General features: G+C 36.8%; 2 protein-coding genes and 1 long non-coding RNA gene across 3 annotated transcripts; 2 read left to right on the forward strand and 1 right to left on the reverse strand.

Annotated features, from left to right (window-relative positions):
* Positions 1–2,241: 2,241 nt before the first annotated feature.
* On the forward strand, positions 2,242–12,007 carry LOC139123805 (uncharacterized). The gene is made up of 8 exons (XM_070689957.1): positions 2,242–2,316; positions 3,059–3,179; positions 3,756–3,890; positions 5,503–5,569; positions 9,530–9,671; positions 10,141–10,190; positions 10,831–10,951; positions 11,906–12,007. Exons 1-8 carry the CDS (start codon positions 2,242–2,244, stop codon positions 12,005–12,007), a joined length of 813 nt encoding a protein of 270 aa, XP_070546058.1.
* A 2,516-nt stretch (positions 12,008–14,523) lies between these two features.
* Positions 14,524–15,210, reverse strand: LOC139123806 (uncharacterized protein KIAA1958-like). Its single transcript, XM_070689958.1, has one exon. It carries the CDS (start codon positions 15,208–15,210, stop codon positions 14,524–14,526), a length of 687 nt encoding a protein of 228 aa, XP_070546059.1.
* Positions 15,211–16,798: 1,588 nt separating this feature from the next.
* Positions 16,799–18,056, forward strand: LOC139124051 (uncharacterized). The gene is made up of 3 exons (XR_011549850.1): positions 16,799–16,884; positions 17,265–17,391; positions 17,991–18,056. It is a non-coding gene; the product is annotated as an uncharacterized lncRNA (long non-coding RNA).
* The last annotated feature ends 2,480 nt before the right edge of the window (positions 18,057–20,536 follow it).

A 20,536-nucleotide genomic window follows, 5' to 3' on the forward strand; every position in this document is an offset into this window, starting at 1 on the left:
TACCAACCAATTTTACCAGATCTGGAAGTGTAAATATTAAATGTCGCGCCTACTGGGCTTCATTTCTTAGTCTTTCAATTGATACGTGTATCTTTGGCACAGCGTTGGTATTAAAAAGGAAACGTGAATTTCATTATCAATCGTTTATAAATCGCGTGGTATCTACATAGCGATGGTATTAAATGCATTGTGTAGATAGAAATATGTGTGACATGTGAAAGACAATCTGCCCAGGAGAAACTTAATTGAATGGCATATGTGCAAGCAATAACCAGAGTCGCAGATGCGCGTACATATGATATGGGAACGATGCGTGACACATAGCATGACCGCCAAGCATACAGTACATTGAACGGTTTGTTAGAAAGTCTTGTGTTTATCCGCCTTGTAGCAGTAATTATTACTGTATTATTATATCTTTTCAAAATCCGTGGTTTTGGAATGTTTAAATGGCTTACTTTTGAACTCAAGCTTGAAATGGAAGAAATCAGTTTGCAAAATTTTCAAGATTTATTAAATAAAACTGTACAGGCATATACTTCACAGCGTAGATAATGAGGATACGGTAAATGCGTCCTCATCCATGGCATTCGAAGTGAAACAGAAAAAGTGTCGACTGTGGCATGTCGAAGTACAGTTCGAATTACACTTCAAAACATATCAAAGGTGCAGCTCTAAAACGAAATTAAAATTAATCATTGCATTTTGTTATGATCTAGTAAATGTATTAATTCCTTTACATTGTTCTATTCCCTAATGTTCTCCTTTTTGAATGAATACCAAACGCTTTGAAATGAATTTTCTGTGCAAGTTGAGGGTCCAGTTTAATAGCTGTACATTGCCATGTCGCAATAGGCGGCCGGCGTAACTTTCCATCGATGAGAAGGGATCAACGTTACTTGACACAATGATATAAATGTAAGCATCGTTTATAATGTACTTCCATGTAGGTCTCATCCGTCGGGAATGCGATACGCTCGGACACTGGTTGGCAGTGGAGTCGACATACTGTCAATCCGAAGTATTAGCCCGCATCTTGCATGGGGTAAGTTATATTCTATTGTCCCTTTTTAATCACATCATCAAGTTTGATCATAAGAATTCTGAGTTATATGTACAATTTGGAAAACACAGCCGATCGACAAAATGCAAAAACTTTTGCCGGAAAAAAAGCAAAGAAAGAAGGATGGAAAGATATTGTAAGTACATTACCGAAAAATACCAAAAACTAAACAGTACTACTACAAATTGCGTAGCTGATTTCATATTCACCATTACTTTTTCTGTCAGCTGCTCGCAAGGTAATAAAGCCACAGTAATTAAATTCTTTGCTTGCTTTACCATGCTTGTACATTGTTGAAGCTATACAAAACTACGTTTTAATGGGACTTTGCAACTTACCATTTCTACCTCCAAATTTTTATTCAAACTACACTCTTGTAAAATAACGTTAGCATGCTTGCGGAATTTCATGTTGTAATGCAAATTATGAGGGTTACGTAGAAAAGTTCCTATCTAGATCATCATGTGACATCATGGTAATAGTCAAGTTAAGCTAAAATGTTCGTGTGTTAAATGTTGTTGTGATCTTTGAAAATCACACATCCTTTACTTTGTAAAATTGTGAATGGACTCACATTGAAAAGGTTAATAATTCTGGTCTACGAGAGAAGAGTAGTTCTCTTTTCTATTGTTGAGAGAAGGACAGTGTAATGAGTGTTGACTTATTTCGCTCTTCTTTTCCACACAAACAACAGGCTCCGAATATCTCGCTTCTCACCGATGCCAACAAGATGATCGATACCACCGTAAGATATCTGTCAAACCGGAATGTCACATTGAGTGGCGACTTACCCATGGCTGTCGATATACTTCACAAAGTGGAGGAAAGAAATCCCTTGTCAATGAGAGGCACCAAAGAGCAAAAGATGACGTACATCAAGGTGAGGTGATTGTTGATTTGTATGCTATCTTCTCTTGAACAACATTTTGGCTTTTCAATATTTATTGCTGGAGATTGTAAAGACTTTAAAGTCCGCTATCTCGATTGTCGTAATCTGCCATCATAAACGTTGAAATCAGATCACGAAACTTCTTGTTTACACTTCCTTTCTGTTTTTCTAGGCATATATTGAAGTGGCAAATGTCTTGTTAGCCGCAGATAAAGCAGATACATGGCAGAACATTCATCAGGTGAGTGTTTTTCACAAGCCAAGCATATATGGTGTAAGTTTCTTCAACATGCAGAATATACAACTGGCATTTCCTAAAAATTATCCAGCAGAGAACGAGGGAACATTAACAAGGAAGTTTGTCGTAAGACAGTGTCTCCGTGCAAAGGCTGTTGATAATACTAAAACATAAGAAAGGTGTTTATAAGCATAGATAATAAGCATATCAAATGTCAACACTATATTTCTTTTAATTTATTATTATTATTATTATTATTATTATTATTATTATTATTATTATTATTATTATTATTATTATTTATTATTTATTGTTATTATCTGACTAAGTTTTTATATATTCATTTCAAATAAAAGCAATTTAAGGTACTTATATGAGAGGAGAACATCCAGTAAGGTTTCCATCTGGCATTCGTCCCACAAAATCACTGAACTAAAAACGTATTAATATTCAGTAAAATTAAATCAAACATCGCGTCAATCTATTACTATTGAAAAACTTGAGCAAATCATAAATGGGACCTTAAACGATGAACAGGTAAATTATATTTAATGGAAATTGCCTTAAATTGATTTTTTTGATTCGATTTGGGAAACGTTTCATTTGGGTCTTTTCTCCGGACAAAGTCAAAATTTTCAAAATTTGACTACATTTAAATAGCAGTTTATTTATTCGCATATAAATACCAGTACATTTATTTTACTATGCATTTGTATTCACCTGTCAAAATCAACACAGTTTAGCTGTAGACAGCGCAAAATCTCGTTTCCCCTTCGTAACAATAAAACAAGATGCAATAGGTGCAACGTCTCTGAATATTTAGATTGCATCGAACTTTATAATATATCATATGGTTTCCTATTAACAGACGCTGGGTGTACACACAGGATCTGTCAAAGTTTTTGAGAATCTTCAGATGTTTGCTGACCATATGAACAGCCTTATGCAGATAGAGGATGTAGATGTTTACCTGAAATACGAAAACATAGGTAAAAGATTGTGAAAGGAATTGTTAATGTAGTTTTACATTTTATGGAACCTTTTGTTATATAAATTGGTAAACAGACAATTTTAATTTGTTTTTGTTCGTAGTTTCTTTTTTGGAATATTGCCATCTCATGCAGTAGGTGTTTACTGTACCATGTAAATTTATCTAGTGTGTGGGAAGAAAGTTCACATTCTAGATCTTTCAATATGTAATCAATAGGGCCTTTTATACTAAAATAGTTAATCAGATAAATGTAGATGACCTCACAGACAGAGTGCTTTTCAAACTCTAAACGATGGTATTGACGTCATTGAATAGTGAATACAACCGATTCATTTATATGTATGTAGTTGAGCATTGATTTCTCAATTTTAATCATGCTGTAACGCATGACAAATCTCTGCTCAATGATAATGGTGATTATTTATGTAAAAATGACTGACTTACATGCAAATTGCAACTTTTCTAAAGGAATACAAGGTGCTGTATAACACTCCCATCGATCTCTATGTAAATGTAACCGACTCATTTGCAAAATGTTCAATGACCTAAAATCTTACATTTTAATTTTTTTCAGAATACCAGGCGTTTCACACCAAAACCACAGATTTGATGATGGAGTCGTTGGTGGTAAATTCCAACCACGGACGCTCAAGGAGAAATATCGAGGAATCAAGTGGGGTGTTGAAAACCAAGTTAACATTCACTTCCGGTAAACAATGGAACAGTGACGGTAAAAATTATTTTCTCGTATGACAAGCTCAAAGCAGCGCCCGACAAGTTCCATAAACGCGATCAAAATTTTCAATAACTTTTTTTATGTTACAGTTATCGCTCATGATAATGTTTTCTTAAGATGTTATAACTTGCTCTACAGCTTCAGCGTTGCGCGTCAAACAAGGCTATAGGCCTAAGCTACTAAAATTGTTCTAGCTGAATCTCAATTTTCGATTGAAACGATCATAAGAATAACGATGTCCATGACGATCGGCCATAAAATTCATCTATAGACCAACGTTCACAAGTTTTGCAGTATTATACTGAAATGGCAAAACATTTATCTTTTCCTGCGCAAACTTAAGTCAGATGCTCGCACTGATGACAATATATATCAGTGATCGTGCCACAACTTTCGATTTAATGTTTTGTTTACAATTATTCTTGGCAAGGGTTGTCTTCACTAACGTGTACAAATACATGTACACGACAGCTTTTATCCCACACAGATCTAGAGGTGGCCAGATGTGACTATCGGAGCCAAGAGTTGCAACTTGCCACGTCTATTGATATTCATAAGTTTACTTTACCTCTCTGCTATCATATTAATGACATCCATAAAGTTACATGTTAACTCTCACGTTAGATTCGTAAACCCATAATTCTTAACTGACAACTTTTTCTAAATTAACTTGAAATCATTTTTACTATTAAATGTGAATCTTCCTTCACCTACTAAATTAAATTTCATCATGGGCCCACGGGAGTTCGCAGCAAGTCAGTAAATGTTATGACAATCAAATTTAGCGCTACTGAAACTGAAAGCAATGGTGCCATGAGAAATTAGAACTTCTCTCTTTTTGTTAACCCTTTCATTGGCATTGTAATTTTTTCAACCCTGCGATGCAACTAGAAAATGACGCAAGGATCGCTGGAGAAAAAACATTTGCCCTATACGCATTTCGCAGACACTAGTCTGGGCGACAGACTAGCATTTTGGTATCTCCCATGAACAGACAAACGTAGGCAAGACAGGAAGTCAAGTATAGTGTTTTGTAAATTTTGCTCAGATCATAGGAGTTAAAAGCAGTAACGTCACCACGGCGTCTCAATAAAATGTTGTAGTAATGTAACTGTTTTTTGTAGTTTAGAAGTTGTTTATCGGTAACAATATGTCTAACATTAACACCTGACTAGAACATAGGCCCAGTGATCATACGAATGGTTAGAACAGTCACTTTGACAAACGAGGTACAAAATATCGGGAAAGGTGTCCAAAATATTGGACTGGTCTATCATTTGTGGAAAAACAGTTGAAGAAAACAGTAGAATACGTTGATGTCCTATATTCCAAACCAGACCAGTTTCTGTGTGGGATAAGTAAAAATATACTAGATCTATGAGGTGACCTTTTCCCAGATATCCTATATTCTTAAGTTCGTATTCAAGATCAGTTAATATTACTTACTTATTTCATTTGATTTATGAATTCGTATCCTTGAAAAAACTCGTGTAGATCAATTTCCCGTTTTGACCTGCTTTATCATCTCCTAACGTACATAAATACACCTGTAGTCTTATCCATGCTTTTCATTATTTGTATTAAGATGTTACAGTGGTTGTGGCATTTGTTTACCATAACCCACTCGGAATACTACCAGTGAATGTAAAAAAGTAAGTAAACCTAAATCAATCAATAAAAGGTATGAGATGATACAATACATGACTTCCGTCCCGAAAGTATGTATAGGAGACAGTAGTGATATTACTGAAGAAATGTATATGGTTTACTCTTTGTTTTCAGTCAATGACCTTGTCATTTGAATTTCAGACCATATAATAAGTTTCAAGTGTCATTCTGCTGCACCCAGTGTCAAAATGCATAGAGACCAGATACATTCTAAACTATTTTCATTCCTTCACTTTATAGTAAAATCACTCTGTATTATGAACATTTGTCCCTCAAGATCTCTTCAATTGATAGATGAATAGTACTTGTAAATCTTTTATTACAATTGAAGTACTTGGGCCTCAGCCCAAGTACATTTGTTTTCATTCCGTGGGAAAAACTCTGTAAGGTATAACCATTTCTGGCTGAGACCAGGGAGGGCAAAATGTCTTGGCTTCATCTTTCTTGGCATAATAAATGGCGTAATGATGCTAACTTAATGGAAGTGCTGCTCTCAGCCAGTCATGAATAAGTGAGATGTGAATATAAATGCTTCTCTATCTGAGTTTTTGCCACAAAATCTTCTGAATATAATCAAAATGTGCATCGAAATGCAACAATTAATGCACCCTCCGTTTCCTAAGCGATGGCACGACCCTTGCTACACCCACTGGACGAGCCAAAGTGGGAGGGGTAATTTCAGTTTGGTCGAACAGGAGGGCTCGAGACCAGAATTTAACATTTAAACTTGAAACATGTTTAATCACTGACAAGATGTGGACTAGTGTTAATCAAGGTGAAAGTTTGAAAAGGAAAGGTTTTATATCCCGGACACAATGAAAAACATTACGACTGGAAACTGTACCCCCAGTTGAGAATAGTAATGCCCACAGCGATGGAGAACACTTATCCTTGAGCTGAGAAAACCAGACCATCATTTCGAAATAGAGCTGCAGATTCGAGAAGCTCGTTCAAAATAGCTTGGTACACCCCATAAAGGGGTGGTTTCGAGTTTTGAGGGCAAATTTCGCCTCCTTCATATAGAAATCGTACGTTTGTTTTTCCAGGAGAACACACCATTTGACACAAAATTTGCATGTAAAGGGGTCGCCAGTAAGTACGTGGTCAAATCTGGCATAAGAAACAATATGAAATGTTGGGTAAAGCCAGTCCAAAATAAACTGATTTGAACTTTTGTGTTTTGTAATTTATACCACTGCAGTAACATTACCTTTTTTTGACAACATCACACAATGTAATACGTTTTGAAACTGAATACTCCGACGTATTCTGTGTCTCCTTTGCTAAAAAATACGGTATGCCGATTACCATGTAAGGAGATGATGACGTCAAGACAGATTTGTAGTGCGTTTGGTCCTGGATGGTGCACGAAGCTTTGTCGAGGTAGCTTGTGTATTTATTTCCTAAATGGGAGAGATTAGGGTCGATCTAAACGAAGGCCGAAGAATGTTATGATACTCTAAGCGAGCTGAACTCTAACGCGAATGGTTGGATAATTTGGATGATGTCTAGAACCGGGGTCTAGAATGATCTCGTCTCATTAAGATTATTTCTCGGTCAGTATTGAATTTCAACTGCGTCACAAGTTTGCGAAATGATATTCCGTCAAACTGTCAACGAACGATGTTTTAGAAATCTGGAGACATGGCACATCGCATTTTTATTTTAGTATTTTATATTTTACAAAAGATTTAAGAAGCAATGATTTTGTCGAAAATTCTGAAAAAAATATAGAAAGATTTGATCGCGAACACATTTTCACTTGGGGTCAACTAGCCCTGCATACGATGCTGTGTGTTCCGCTACAGCTAATTGCCCCGCTCACCACAACCCTGCAAAGACCCGTACGTAGGGTCGGTGACTTCAAATCCATTTTGGGACTTCACGTAAAAAGCCAAATTACTGCCGAAATTCAGCGTTCTTGGCCCAAGTCGTATCCCAGCCTACCTCAGCTACTCGATCGCTTCCAAAAATGACAGTCTTTTATTGACTTCTCGTAAATAACCGTCGATGTCGGCAACTCTCTCGCTAGCCCTGCGTACGATGCTGTGTGTTAGCTGTGTTAGCACATAGCACCGTACAGAGGGCTAGGGTCAACCGGATGCGCTATTTTGCGGTTGCGGGTTGCGGTGTGTTTTTTGATATCATTTTCGCCCTTCTCACACTTCAGATTAGTTCAACCGCCGATAAAAGCACAATTTTCAAAATCGTTTTCAACGCCGTTTCAAATAATTTTATTGTGGTGAACACGATTATAGTCCTAGGAAACTTTTCAAAGTCTTCAAGTCACGCTGGATCAAATGCTTGAAGGGGGCTTACGGCATGGAGCGACTATCATACTGCAGGTGCAAGTCATACGTTCATGATATTAGGAGATAAATTATTGAGAGTCGGAGCTGCAGAACACAAACTAAAATGTTAGCAGAATGTCGTTCTCTGAGGTCGCGACCTCGCTTGAACCGAAACGGCAAAGTAAACTAAGTCCTTTGTTGTACGTCTTTTTCTTTTTAAAGATTTCATGAAAAATACACGGCATTTACAATACACATCACTTCTACGCTTTTTTAAGTCAAATCTTTCCTTATACATTGCATTTAACTAGGCATTGTTTAATTTTCTGTATGAGTTGCCCTGGAACCGAATTGTGAATGGATGCATTACAGAGAATTTACTTCCTATGGCCTGATACTAGAAATGTAACAATTTTCATTCCGCGATAAGTGGCGACATTTCCGAGGCGCGATTTTTTTGTCAGTCTGGTATTACGTATATTTCACACTCACATCCATGGCAAGAAAGAAAAGTGATTCAGATCCCTAATTATTTGTAATGGCCAGGCAGCCATCATCATCATTGATAATAGACACATTCTAAAGGTTTTATTTCTTATATACTAAATGCCATATTATATATATTAGAAATCTAGCCATAATTCTAAAAACCAGCAGCCCGCAACCCGCACTTTAGCAGATACCAGGGTCAACATGGGGTCGCAGCCATGTTGCCTCAAAACTTATTTCTGTCTGCACTCAAAACTCAAAAATGTCGGATATGAACCTGAAAAATCGATGCAATTTCGTCAAAATTCGGCGAAATTTCAGCCTATAGACAAAATTTCATCTAGGTAAGGTACATTTACTGAAATTTGATCGACAAATAATCCTGAGCTTGAACGTGACAGCTCGCCTTCTCCGGAAGTCAAGCATCCAGCTGCCCATACACAGTTGCCCATATGGCCAGGTTTATGAGATTGTTTTCAAGCGAGCGAGCCAATAGAGCTAGAGGTCTGATTTTTGGTATATAGGAATAACTTAGCAATACAATTATTTTGACAAAATGTCACGTGACCTCAATGACCTTTGACCTCAAATAGATATATTTGTCCACAACTCAGTAACCACAAGTGCTACACCCTTCATATTTGGTATGATGGGACACCTTATGACACCACATATTGTACCTCATTAATTATGCGCATATCTAATTCTGAGCCAGCCAATAGAGCTGGATGTCCGATTTTTGGTATATAGGGATAACTATAGGGTAGAAATCTAAATATGCCCATCTAAATATTAGACATCTACCATCGAGAACAAAAGAAATTTGCTGTAATTTGAATATTTAAGGAGTTTAAACAATTTTCACTATAAATAAAGAACCCCTGCCTCAAACTCCACAAAAGTTGCTAGACATATTTTGCCGTTGTCATGCCATTGCTTCGTTTAATAACCAGTTAATCAAATGCCTAATTGACAGGAGGAAATTCAAGACCATATTTGAATAGTAGTATATATTGTCCTCAAAATTACTCTATCACGGCCCAAGTACTCATTGCCTTCAGCAATACTGCCTTTACAATTGAATTAGTTATATTCTATATGTTTTGAAACATTGTTTACCTTAATTGAATTTGTTATTTATTTTGTTATTTTATTTTTTTGTAGAGTGCTGAAGCGGCAGACTGGAAAACCAATGAAGAAGAAAGAACAAGCCATCAATAGCCCCGTTGTGATGATCAGAACTTACAGTAGAAACAATGTAAATTTGAAACGTAACTCACTGGAACTTGATATTCCCCACAGGCAGGTCAGTAGATATTTTCCATTCTAGACCTTTTAACTTTGAGTATTTGCGTAACATTCACATATACAAAGAAAACATACCTACATAGATACCTACATAGATAGATACCTACATAGATACCTACATAGATAGATACATAGGTAGATACCTACATAGATAGATAGATAGATAGATAGATAGATAGATAGATAGATAGATAGACAGACAGACAGACAGACAGACAGACAGACAGACAGACAGATAGATAGATAGATAGATAGATACATACATACATACATACATACATACATACATACATACATACATACATACATACATACATACATACATACATACATACATACATACATACATACATACATACAGACAGACAGACAGACAGACAGACAGACAGACAGACAGACAGACAGACAGACAGACCTTCTAAGCAAGGTTAGAATAGCACCTTACAAGTTATTGGTATCTTTCACAGCCTGCCTATAAGTCAAAATGTGTGACGATGCAGTTTGATAAACCCAAATTGTAAGTATATCGTTCAGAAAGTCTCTCCTTCTCTCTGCCTATATGTCTCCCTATCTGCCTGTCTCTCTCACGCAGTAGCTCATGATGCTACGTCTACAGGAAATTTTTACACCTCTAATATTTCAACTAAACTTTCCATTGGAGGCAACATTCGAGAGCATATGTGTGGAATCTGTACTGTCATTGTTTTTTAAGTGGCTTGTTTTGACCTCATGTGAAAGGAGGTCGACATTTATATGTTTGCGAACATATAAATGAGAATGTAGAGCTAAGAATTCTTTCACTTCTGTCTGAAGATTGCAGGATTCATGAAAGTTAAGTAAAATATATAATATTACTTTGTGCTTGAAGCAATTTGTGTTAATATTTATAAAATGCTCTACTTTCCTTATCGAGCTCTGTAATTTCCTATGAGGACATCTGAATACTTTGATAATATATATATATATATATATATATATATATATATATATATATATATATATATATATATATATATATAATATATAATATATATGATAATATATATATATATATATATATATATATATATATATATATATATATATATATATATATATATATATATATATATATATATGTAAAGTCAACACAATACTTGTATAATTACCTTCTGCAGGGTTTGGAAATACAAAGAATGCTCGCTTGTCAAGGCAAAGTCGACCAAATATTCCACTTCCTGTTTGTGTTCTCAGCCAACCATAGTAGCACTGGACATGACGATTGGAGAAAGACCATTGGTTTGTATACCAGACGGTTGACATTTTCGTATATAGCATCTTATTAATTTTAAATTCAGTTCATCTCTTAATGAAGGGGAATGAACACGTACATACATGCGTTCTAACGATGCGCACTTGTAATCAGATTCAAAGAATCAATCTGGACTTTTGCTTGAACGGTTGCATCATGGCAACTATATTGACAGTGGAAAGGTGAATACAAATTTAACCATTTCATTTAATAAATAGATTGAAAAAAAATTATAATTCATCCAAATATATTCCATGCACTCTACACATATGCAGGGTGGTATACCAGAACAATTATGTCATATGTGTATCCTCAACCACGAAATTCCATTAGTGTTAGTTTTATAGAAGTTAATTGATAACGTGACTTTTGTGACCTTGTGTAGTCAAATGGTTTCTGGTTGCAATGGTTGCAATATGCTTTGTTCTATAACCATGTTCCCAATGTAACGATGGCCCGGTCATATACCAAACAGTTATTTAACTTCTCTAGATATCATGATGTCATAACCAAAACGAGTTTGAAATTCGCTCGAGATCGATATTAACACAGTTTAATACAGGACAATAAATTAACGATAGTACATATAACAATAATTGATTATATAGCCTACAAAGGAATAAATTGACGTCTTAGCAGAACCAATCAATTTCAGTGTTTTCCACATGAGCATTAACCTTGCTAACAACATAGATACCCTTTGTAATTGTGTTGATCGGTTAAATTTCATAACCGTCTTTTCCATGCAGTTTTGACGCAGTGTATACATGTACTCGTACAGATGGCGTAGCTCTGTAGATAGCGATTCGTCCTAATGCCCGACAAGTTCGCAGCTTTAGTCTTTACGTCGACTTTTTATGAATGTGTTCAGATTGTTTTAACATCTACTCAGAGATGTGGACATTTGAAAACTTTGACAAGGGTTTTTTCTTTCTCTCTAGACATTCATCGTTGCTGCAAGAGACGGTGCCATCATGGCAGCCAATTGTTTGTCATTCCTTTTGACTTTGTTGTCAACCGTATTCATTGTTCTGTCCGGGTGAGTAGGTAATTGTATTGTATATTCGTACTGAAAGGTACAAGGAAAGTTTGCATATAATCATCACTGAGCTTTTAAAGTTGTAGAGACAAGTCATAATAGAGTTGATGTTTTGAGTTATTTTAAGGTATATTTGACAAACATGTCAGACATTGTTTACCCTTCATTTTTGTGTGCCATGCATATACCAGAATCTATATTTGATGCTCTCTTCTAATTGTTGTCATTTGATTAATCGACAGTTTGGACACCGACCAGTATTACGTAATTCGTCATTATGTCTATTCCTTCTTACCGATGCCCTTGTTTGTATTTCTCGGCGGAGTGGCACAAAATACAATGGTAAGTTAATGTCTGTCTGTCTGTCTTTCTGTCTGTATTTATCTATATATCAATGTATCAATGCATCTTTGTATGTATCTATGTCTGTACGTATATATATGTGTGTCTGTGTGTGTATGTACGTACGTATGTTTGTAAAAGATGATCCTATGTAGAAATACAGCTATCTGAGTATTTTTTCTTATCCCACATGACGTCACGATATGTTTATCTTTCCTAGGTCAACAATATTTCTACGGCTGTCATTCAGTTTTCCTTTCTCAGTACCACTGCATGGACCTTGAATTTATCAATCGAGGCGTACAGACGACTGGCCTGCTATATTTACTCAAGCGTACATGGAAAGTAAGCATATTAACTAAGTTTACAACTGAGCTTCTTGATGTCGTTATACGCCAAAGTTCCTCGAGAGAGATATCAAGGCGGATATTTTTTCTTATCTTTGTTCTCTCTGAGTTATGGAGTTCTCTGTCAGTGAAGTCATTTAATATGACCATGTATTTTAAGCATGTTTTCGATTTTGTACTGTTTAATGTTACTTTCTGTTTTAATTGCCATTTATGTCCATGGATAATGAATATCCTATAATAGTATCGTACTACATTATTTGAGGTTTTTCTACAATGTGAGTCTGTATGTGGAAAATGTGTTACCTTTACATTGGAAAAATGAATAATGATATCAAATAAGGAATTTAATAATAAAACAAACTATTTTCCTTGTAGGAGACTATAACAGAACCCCATGAGCTCGCACATTATTTTGAGGGATACTGAAGTTATTTTAACTCGTGATGCGGCATCTCCTGCGGCAGTACTTTTCACGAGCGAAGCGAATGGAAAGTACAGCAGGATATGCCGCATCACGAGTTAAAATAACTTCAGTATCCCTCAAAATGCTGTGCGAGCTCATGGGGTTCTGTTATTATTACATATGTTCCTCTTATTTAGCAAAATGCATCGCGAAGTGCACTAATATTACATAAGAAAATCCCAGTGATTCGCCGCCATTACGTTTCTGTATGAGGTCTCTGATTGGTTTGACTAACACACGTCTATTCATATGTAAATTTATGAGGTCATCATCTTCGCTCGAGCTCATTCACTCGCCCACGGAAAACAAAACGCTGAAGCAGTACGTGTAGATCACAAATCTTAACTTTTATTTCACAAAAACACGGAGAAAACTTGCCATTAAATTACCTTTGTTAAAGTTAAACAAACAGAGAACACAACATATTATATTTTGCTTTCAATAGAAGCGGCAAAATTTTGAAATTCGGGGATCGTTTCAGTCCGAATCGTCAGAGTAAATCACACACGATCTACGGCGTTTACTTGTATTACTCGGAGAGATACAGGAGCCGGTCGACTTGGGACTTCCATCCATCCCAGCAACGTTAAAGTGGAAATTAAAAGTTCCCCATATATCTGGGTATTGGCAAACATACCATGCAGTTGAGGAACGTGATTCAGCGTATTCAAGTTGTTGCTTGTCATTACGGAAGGGGTTGACTGCTCTGGAACGACGGCGGTTGTTGACGGTAACATCGCAGGCATATGAGAATCGCGATCGACGGCTGCTACTCGGTCGCGGGTCGTAGCTTTCCTGTACACCGGTTAGAATATTGCTCATCTGATGTTGTTGGCATTGGTTAGGTACAGCATACCTATTGAGACTTGACACGTTTTTATGTCCGCTAAGTTGTGCCGCGGTGTTTGGAGGAACGCCGGCATCGAGGAGTCGCTGAACACAAGCTTTCCGAGCGCTGTGATTACTGAGCTTACCTGTGAGTCCGGCCGCTTTCGACATCGTCTTCATCAGCGTGTTAGCTTGTTGATTCCCATACGCTGGTTACAGAACAATAAACCTCTGTTGATGGTACATGGAACGTATTCAATGCCTAGATGAATGGCGAAGTGGCATATTTCATTTTATCGGGTCTTCGCCAAGCGTAGGTCTTGTACGCGAGAACGGGACATGTATCTTGAGAAGCCGAGGTAGCGTACGCTTTTGAGGCAAAACTTCGCGCATTGCCAGGTTCCCCTCGGCGAGTCTTTGTGAGCCTTTGGTTTTAGATGATGTATTAGCCGTTTTCGTCATGCCCATGAGAAACGTCACCCCATTCCATCTGATGGTGTTCATTACTGGCGCGAAGACCGAATAGTTTTGTGTTATTCAGCCAGAGAGTGTTGAGCAGGACGACGCTGAGTGGACTCCAAGCTGACCGGCTTTCAGCAAAGTGTTCTCGTGTTCAGATGTTATCGCCTCGGACTTGTTCGGCAAGTTGCCCTTTCCTGCTGCCTTAAGCTGTTTTCGTTTCGCTGCCAAAGCACGACGACTTGATGCGAACGCTTCGTCACGGATAATGCTAGCACCGTAGTCATTATCACGTAACCATCTTTCGATTGATTTTTGGTAGCTAGATATAGAGTCCGGCTCGTAGTCGTCGCCGTTCTTCTTCCTGATGCCGAGAAAAAATTTCGCGAGGAGGGGATCAAGATCGGACGGTGGTATTTCCGTTAACGGACGTCTCTCTGTCGTCATTGCTGTTTTCCATTCTTCAAACACGGCGACCTCTCGCTTCGTTTTCAAAACAGTATTCTTGTTTTTGTGGTCGCCCACAAAAGCAGCTACTTCGTCCGCGGAGAAACTTACGAACCGCGGTTTCTCGCTTGCCGAAGTTGAAGTTGAAGGGCGTTCGACTTCTGGCTCCATCGCTGAGTTGCTGTTTTCGACTTCGAAGGCCTGCATTGTCGTTTTGTTCACATTTTCCTCATCGTCTGGATAATAAAATTCACTTTCTAAGTGTTCGACGTACATACAATTCACCCAGTCGTAATATTTATCTTCCAGCTGTTCCATGAACGACGAAGTTTGCAGACGACAATATTTACAAATAGAAAGTAGTTCCCCAAAATATGTTGTTTACTAAATTTGCATACCGATGATATTATTTGCATAGAAATAACCAGTTTGTCACGCGCGGTATTAATTTGGAAAATTATGATTCGATCACTTTGTGACCAAATATTGCAATGAATTCGATGTCAGATATATCCCTTTACCGTTATATGTGTACAATGTAGGAATAAAATGTTAGGAATTACGTTTTTGCAAAGAAAGACACAGGGATTACTTTAATTTTTGCTAATTTGCATATCAGCTTGTAAAAATACAGGTTTTATTTTTTACGTGCAACTTGGAATACGGCAATACATATGTAATAAACATCTTTATCGCACCAACATGTCTGTGGAGATAAAAGATACGATTCCAAACAAAACTTACTGATATCTTGTCATGGCGCTATGTAAAATTTATATTACTTTGCTGTCGTGTTTTCCAGATTCCTGTACTTCCTCAATGGCTGGGGTGCGCCCTCCTGTGTCACCATAATATGCCTTTGGATCCGGGTCGATATCTACAGTGACAGACAAACGTATGTTACATGTACATTAACCTCGTGCTTGCATTGTTAAGACTTTACATGGCTGAATTTTCTCATGTTAAACGTTGATAAACGTTGGAAACAACATGGACTGTGACGGAAGTATCTGTGTGGCAGACTTTATTGTTGCTCACTATCAAAATTGACTGTTACATTAAGCAATTCAAGTCAACTATGCTAGGCATAACCAACCAAATATGGGTTAAAATTGTTCACTCAAAATTTCTGCTTTTATTCTGTCTGCTTCTTTCAAAACAAGTGCGGTAGATTAAGCAGCATAATAATATTCGTCTATTAAATGTCTTTAACATTTCTAAGGATTTATTGTTGTTGGCTGCAGTACTCAGGACACACGTTTTTTTAAAAACAATATTTAGCATCCTGCTAATTATACGCGTAACTTATAGACATCCAAACATCCGACTCGTATGATTCATGCACAATTTGAATTATAATGGAAAATCACAAATGAAGTACTTCTCGTCCTCCTCTCATTGCACAGTAAAATCGGAAAACATGTTTGTTGGCAGGACGGCGATACTGTATAATACAATAAAAGCGAGTTTCTTCGTCACTCTAGGTGATAAGTTGGTTGTTGGTTTAGCATATTTTTGGGATTAAACTTACAATCTGTGGAGAGAGAGAGAGAGAGAGAGAGAGAGAAAGAGAGAGAGAGAGAGAGAGATTTTAATACTACTCAGATATTTCTAATGTTTTATTGCAATTTAACCTCTGTTTCCTAGATTGTGGTTTCCTACAGCGATGTTTGTAATGCTACCCTGCATATGTATGGTGACGATGATGAATCTGGTATGTGATTGAGGCAGTTGTCAAACTTTGTTAATTTGCTTTCGTCAATTAAAGTAGATAAGTAGAGTGTGATTACGTTTTATTGTATTCTGCGTGGTTATATTTGCTCTGTCAGTATAGTTTACATTTTGTATCCAGAACTTTGTTTATACTAAACATACGGGTATGTTTGTTTTTGTTTATTTTTTTCAGACAAGTATCGTACTGCTAATTCTTACAAAACGTGAATTTGATTCAGAACGAGTCTTTTATGGATTTGCTGAATGGCAGAAATTCTGGTACGCTTATAATTCACATTCCCCTAACGCATGAATTTTCGCCCGTTATCAGTCGCCATCAAACATGTCAGCTAAGTCTGTCATCGAAAGCTTCCTAAGTCTACATTTAACATATTTATTCGATTTCACATAGTAACCAAAATGATAACAAGATTATCGCATCGACTGGCATGATCAAAGTATATGTTGATACTTTCATTAAGACAACAAAAGTCATTCTTTAACTTGGATATTAAATCATTTATCGTTATTTGCGTGTCTCTGCTATCTAAAAACTAAGTCTTATTTTCCACGACGACGTAGTTTTCGCATGTTTTTGGATTCTTCCCGATCAATATTGCCTTTACCTGGGAAATGAGCAATGCTTTACATTTAAACAGGGAGGACCTGCGAGGAATAATGCTTTTGTTGCCAGTAACTGCATTGACTTGGTTAATGGGAACTTATTCTTCGACCACCAATGATCTGTATTGTGGATACGTCTTTGCCGGCTGTGCGTTCACCCAGGTAGGCCGATATATTAGATTTTCTGCGTGTGCTCTCGTTATTTGGTTTACATATTCACACTCTTGACAACTATCCTGATCCATTCAATGTAATCGGTCCAACTTATCGCCCCGTAGGTACATCTGTTTCATCCATGCAAGGTGGATCAGAAATCGTTTTGGTGATTAGCATAGCCTCGTGCAGGACTATAAGCTAGATTGGGGAAAACATATTGTAGACTTATCGTGTATGTTCATACACGAGAAGCGGAATCATGACAAAAATCTTGACCATATGGGTTAATAAAATAAGCATGTACAAAAACACTGCAACGATTTATCACAGCTACTTCCGTCGGCCAAGTTATGTAAATATATGAAATATCCATGATTCCACCTCTACAATTTCGAAGGAAACGTCATTTTTTAAAAATTGACTGCTTTCAGGGATTGGATAATTTCAAAAAGCACCACATTTGTCAACGATTGATTGTTCTTACCTTACCTAAATAAGACCCGCCAGTGCCAACGTCAATACTGCTGATTCAGTATTTTTGCGGCAGGACCAATATTGTAAAAACGGATGTACCTAACTAATCTCTTTACTATTCTCCGTTTCAGGGGTCAATGATATTTTTGATTCTCTTCGCAACTAATGCCGAGGTAAGAGGTCAAAACTGATTACATATAATATATAACTGTATATGTGCATAGAAGATGGACAATGCTACCATAAATTTAATGGAACATCCACTGCTATACGAAGTATCGCTAACCCATCGTGTAAGTTTACAAAGGAGGGAGACAGTATGATATTAAAAAAATATCCTATCTTCAAAAAGCAACAGGAAATTGCTTAGCTTATTCAAAGCTCGATTAATAGAACGAAACTGCTGGTCAGTTACAATAAGTAATGGAAAATTAATCATGTACGGGAACAACTTCCCCAAAAGCTACATCAGTACATATACTGTATTTCTGCCAAGGTTCTAGTAGCAATTCGAGTACGGTTTTCAGGCGACGATGACGAAAAGAGAGATTTGAAACAGTGCAAACAGACAGAGCATGACCGTTTTGATGCCAGAAAAGCCAACAGGGAGGAACTTAGAGAAGAAGGAGAAACAGAATCAAGAAGAAGAAAGCAAAATGAAAAGTCTGAAGAGTAGCATTGTGGGTCTATTTCATAGGGTACGTAAACACTGACTTGCTGTCCATAGTGGGTCTATTTCATAGGGTACGTAAACACTGACTTGCTGTCCATTGTGGGTCTATTTCATAGGGTACGTAAACACTGACTTACTGTCCATTGTGGGTCTATTTCATAGGGTACGTAAACACTGACTTGCTGTCCATAGTGGGTCTATTTCATAGGGTACGTAAACACTGACTTACTGTCCATTGTGGGTCTATTTCATAGGGTACGTAAACACTGACTTACTGTCCATTGTGGGTCTATTTCATGGGTACGGAAACACTGACTTACTGTCCATTGTGGGTCTATTTCATAGGGTACGTAAACACTGACTTGCTGTCCATAGTGGGTCTATTTCATAGGGTACGTAAACACTGACTTACTGTCCATAGTGGGTCTATTTCATGGGGTACGTAAACACTTGTTTGCTGTCCATAGTGGGTCTATTTCATAGGGTACGTAAACACTTGTTTGCTGTCCATTGTGGGTCTATTTCATAGGGTACGTTAACACTGACTTGCTGTCCATATTGGGTCTCTTTCATAGGGTACGTAAACACTTGTTTGCTGTCCATTGTGGGTCTATTTCATAGGGTACGTAAACACTGACTTGCTGTCCAATAGTGACCATCTTCATCTCATGGTCCCTCAATCTTACTTTAAAATGTCGATATACCTTTATTTCTTGAAACCAAGACTTTTTATCCATAGTGCCCGTCTTTCTCGAAAGAACGAGAATAATGAAAAAAAGAAATAGAAATTCCCCGGTAATATATTGCCTGTTAATTTCGTAGCAGTTAGTTGTATTGTATTGGAAATACGAAGGAACATAATAGGTGAATGACTCATTAATAAACCTTACGGCTGTGTTGTTATTATTTGTAGCATAAATGTGGCTACATTGGAAATATCACTTAAATATTAGAGATCAGATCAAATCAGGTCACTTAATGAAGACAGCATATATTAACCAGACGTAGCTCTTCTCTTACAGAGAAGAAGAGCGAAACCCGGAGTGATAATGGTCAAGGAGAAAATTGGATAAGAACTTGTGCAGAGAATCGTCGGTGTCAGATTGATGTGAACAAAGATGATGATGATGATGATGATGATGATGATGATGATGACGACGACGATGGTGGTGGTGGTGATGTTGGTGGTATTAATGGGGATTATAACCCATGCAATGATTCATATTTTGTAGAACTGATATTAATGACTTTAATTGCTGTTATGTTTGTCTACTTCCGTTTATTATTGATCTCATCTACTTTAATTCGAAAGTTGCTATTCAAAATAAGGTCCTTTTCATTAGATATTTTATCTGGGTGTTGACAAATACACCAGATCAGAAAGTAATGTTACAGTAATAGCGTTAGTATAAAAGTAATCTATACATTAAATGATTGTTTTATCTATATTCGTAGATGTACTAAACTACGTTTAACATGCCATCATTATAGTATTATATACGTTTTCATAAGAGTTGATTTTCCTTGATCAGAAATTGTTTGATGAAGAAAGAACAGCAATTCGTTATTCAAACAATGGTACAGAGACAAACATTGGATATAGAGAAATACGTAGTATTCTTAATCAAATAAGATCGAAAATTTGTATTTGTTCTATATATTTGATGTGATTTAAATGTTACTGTAATCGTTTATACTTTTGAAAAGTTAGCAGTTTACAAATTTGAAGGTTTAAGTATCTTGGCTTTGCTATATTAAAGTTTGTTTGCTGTGAATAATTATTTCATGAACCGATTGCTAGAGTATATAACTGACTTTAATGAGATTTTAAGAATTTATTTGAATCATTTACCAAAGTTTCATGCTACAATTTAAATATAGACTTAGTGTATCATCAAATGTTTTGAATAGCTACTTAGGTATTTCACACAGTGTATGTTACTTGGCATAACTTATGAACAAGTCCATTTTGTTCATCGGAAACACATTTTAGTGAAGGTTTAA

Source organism: Ptychodera flava (genome assembly GCF_041260155.1).
Source record: "Ptychodera flava strain L36383 chromosome 23 unlocalized genomic scaffold, AS_Pfla_20210202 Scaffold_23__1_contigs__length_28996876_pilon, whole genome shotgun sequence".
Classification (NCBI taxonomy): domain Eukaryota; kingdom Metazoa; phylum Hemichordata; class Enteropneusta; family Ptychoderidae; genus Ptychodera; species Ptychodera flava.

Excerpts from the sequence above, each read along its gene's own strand:
- LOC139123805 (XM_070689957.1), top strand. The coding sequence starts at position 2,242 with ATGCAGAATATACAACTGGCATTTCCTAAAAATTATCCAGCAGAGAAC. Across the intron at positions 2,317-3,058 it reads CATTAACAAGGAAGTTTGTC|ACGCTGGGTGTACACACAGG; the intron begins GTAAGACAGTGT and ends TCCTATTAACAG. Across the intron at positions 3,891-5,502 it reads CAAGTTAACATTCACTTCCG|ATGTTACAGTGGTTGTGGCA; the intron begins GTAAACAATGGA and ends ATTTGTATTAAG.
- LOC139123806 (XM_070689958.1), bottom strand. The coding sequence starts at position 15,210 with ATGGAACAGCTGGAAGATAAATATTACGACTGGGTGAATTGTATGTAC.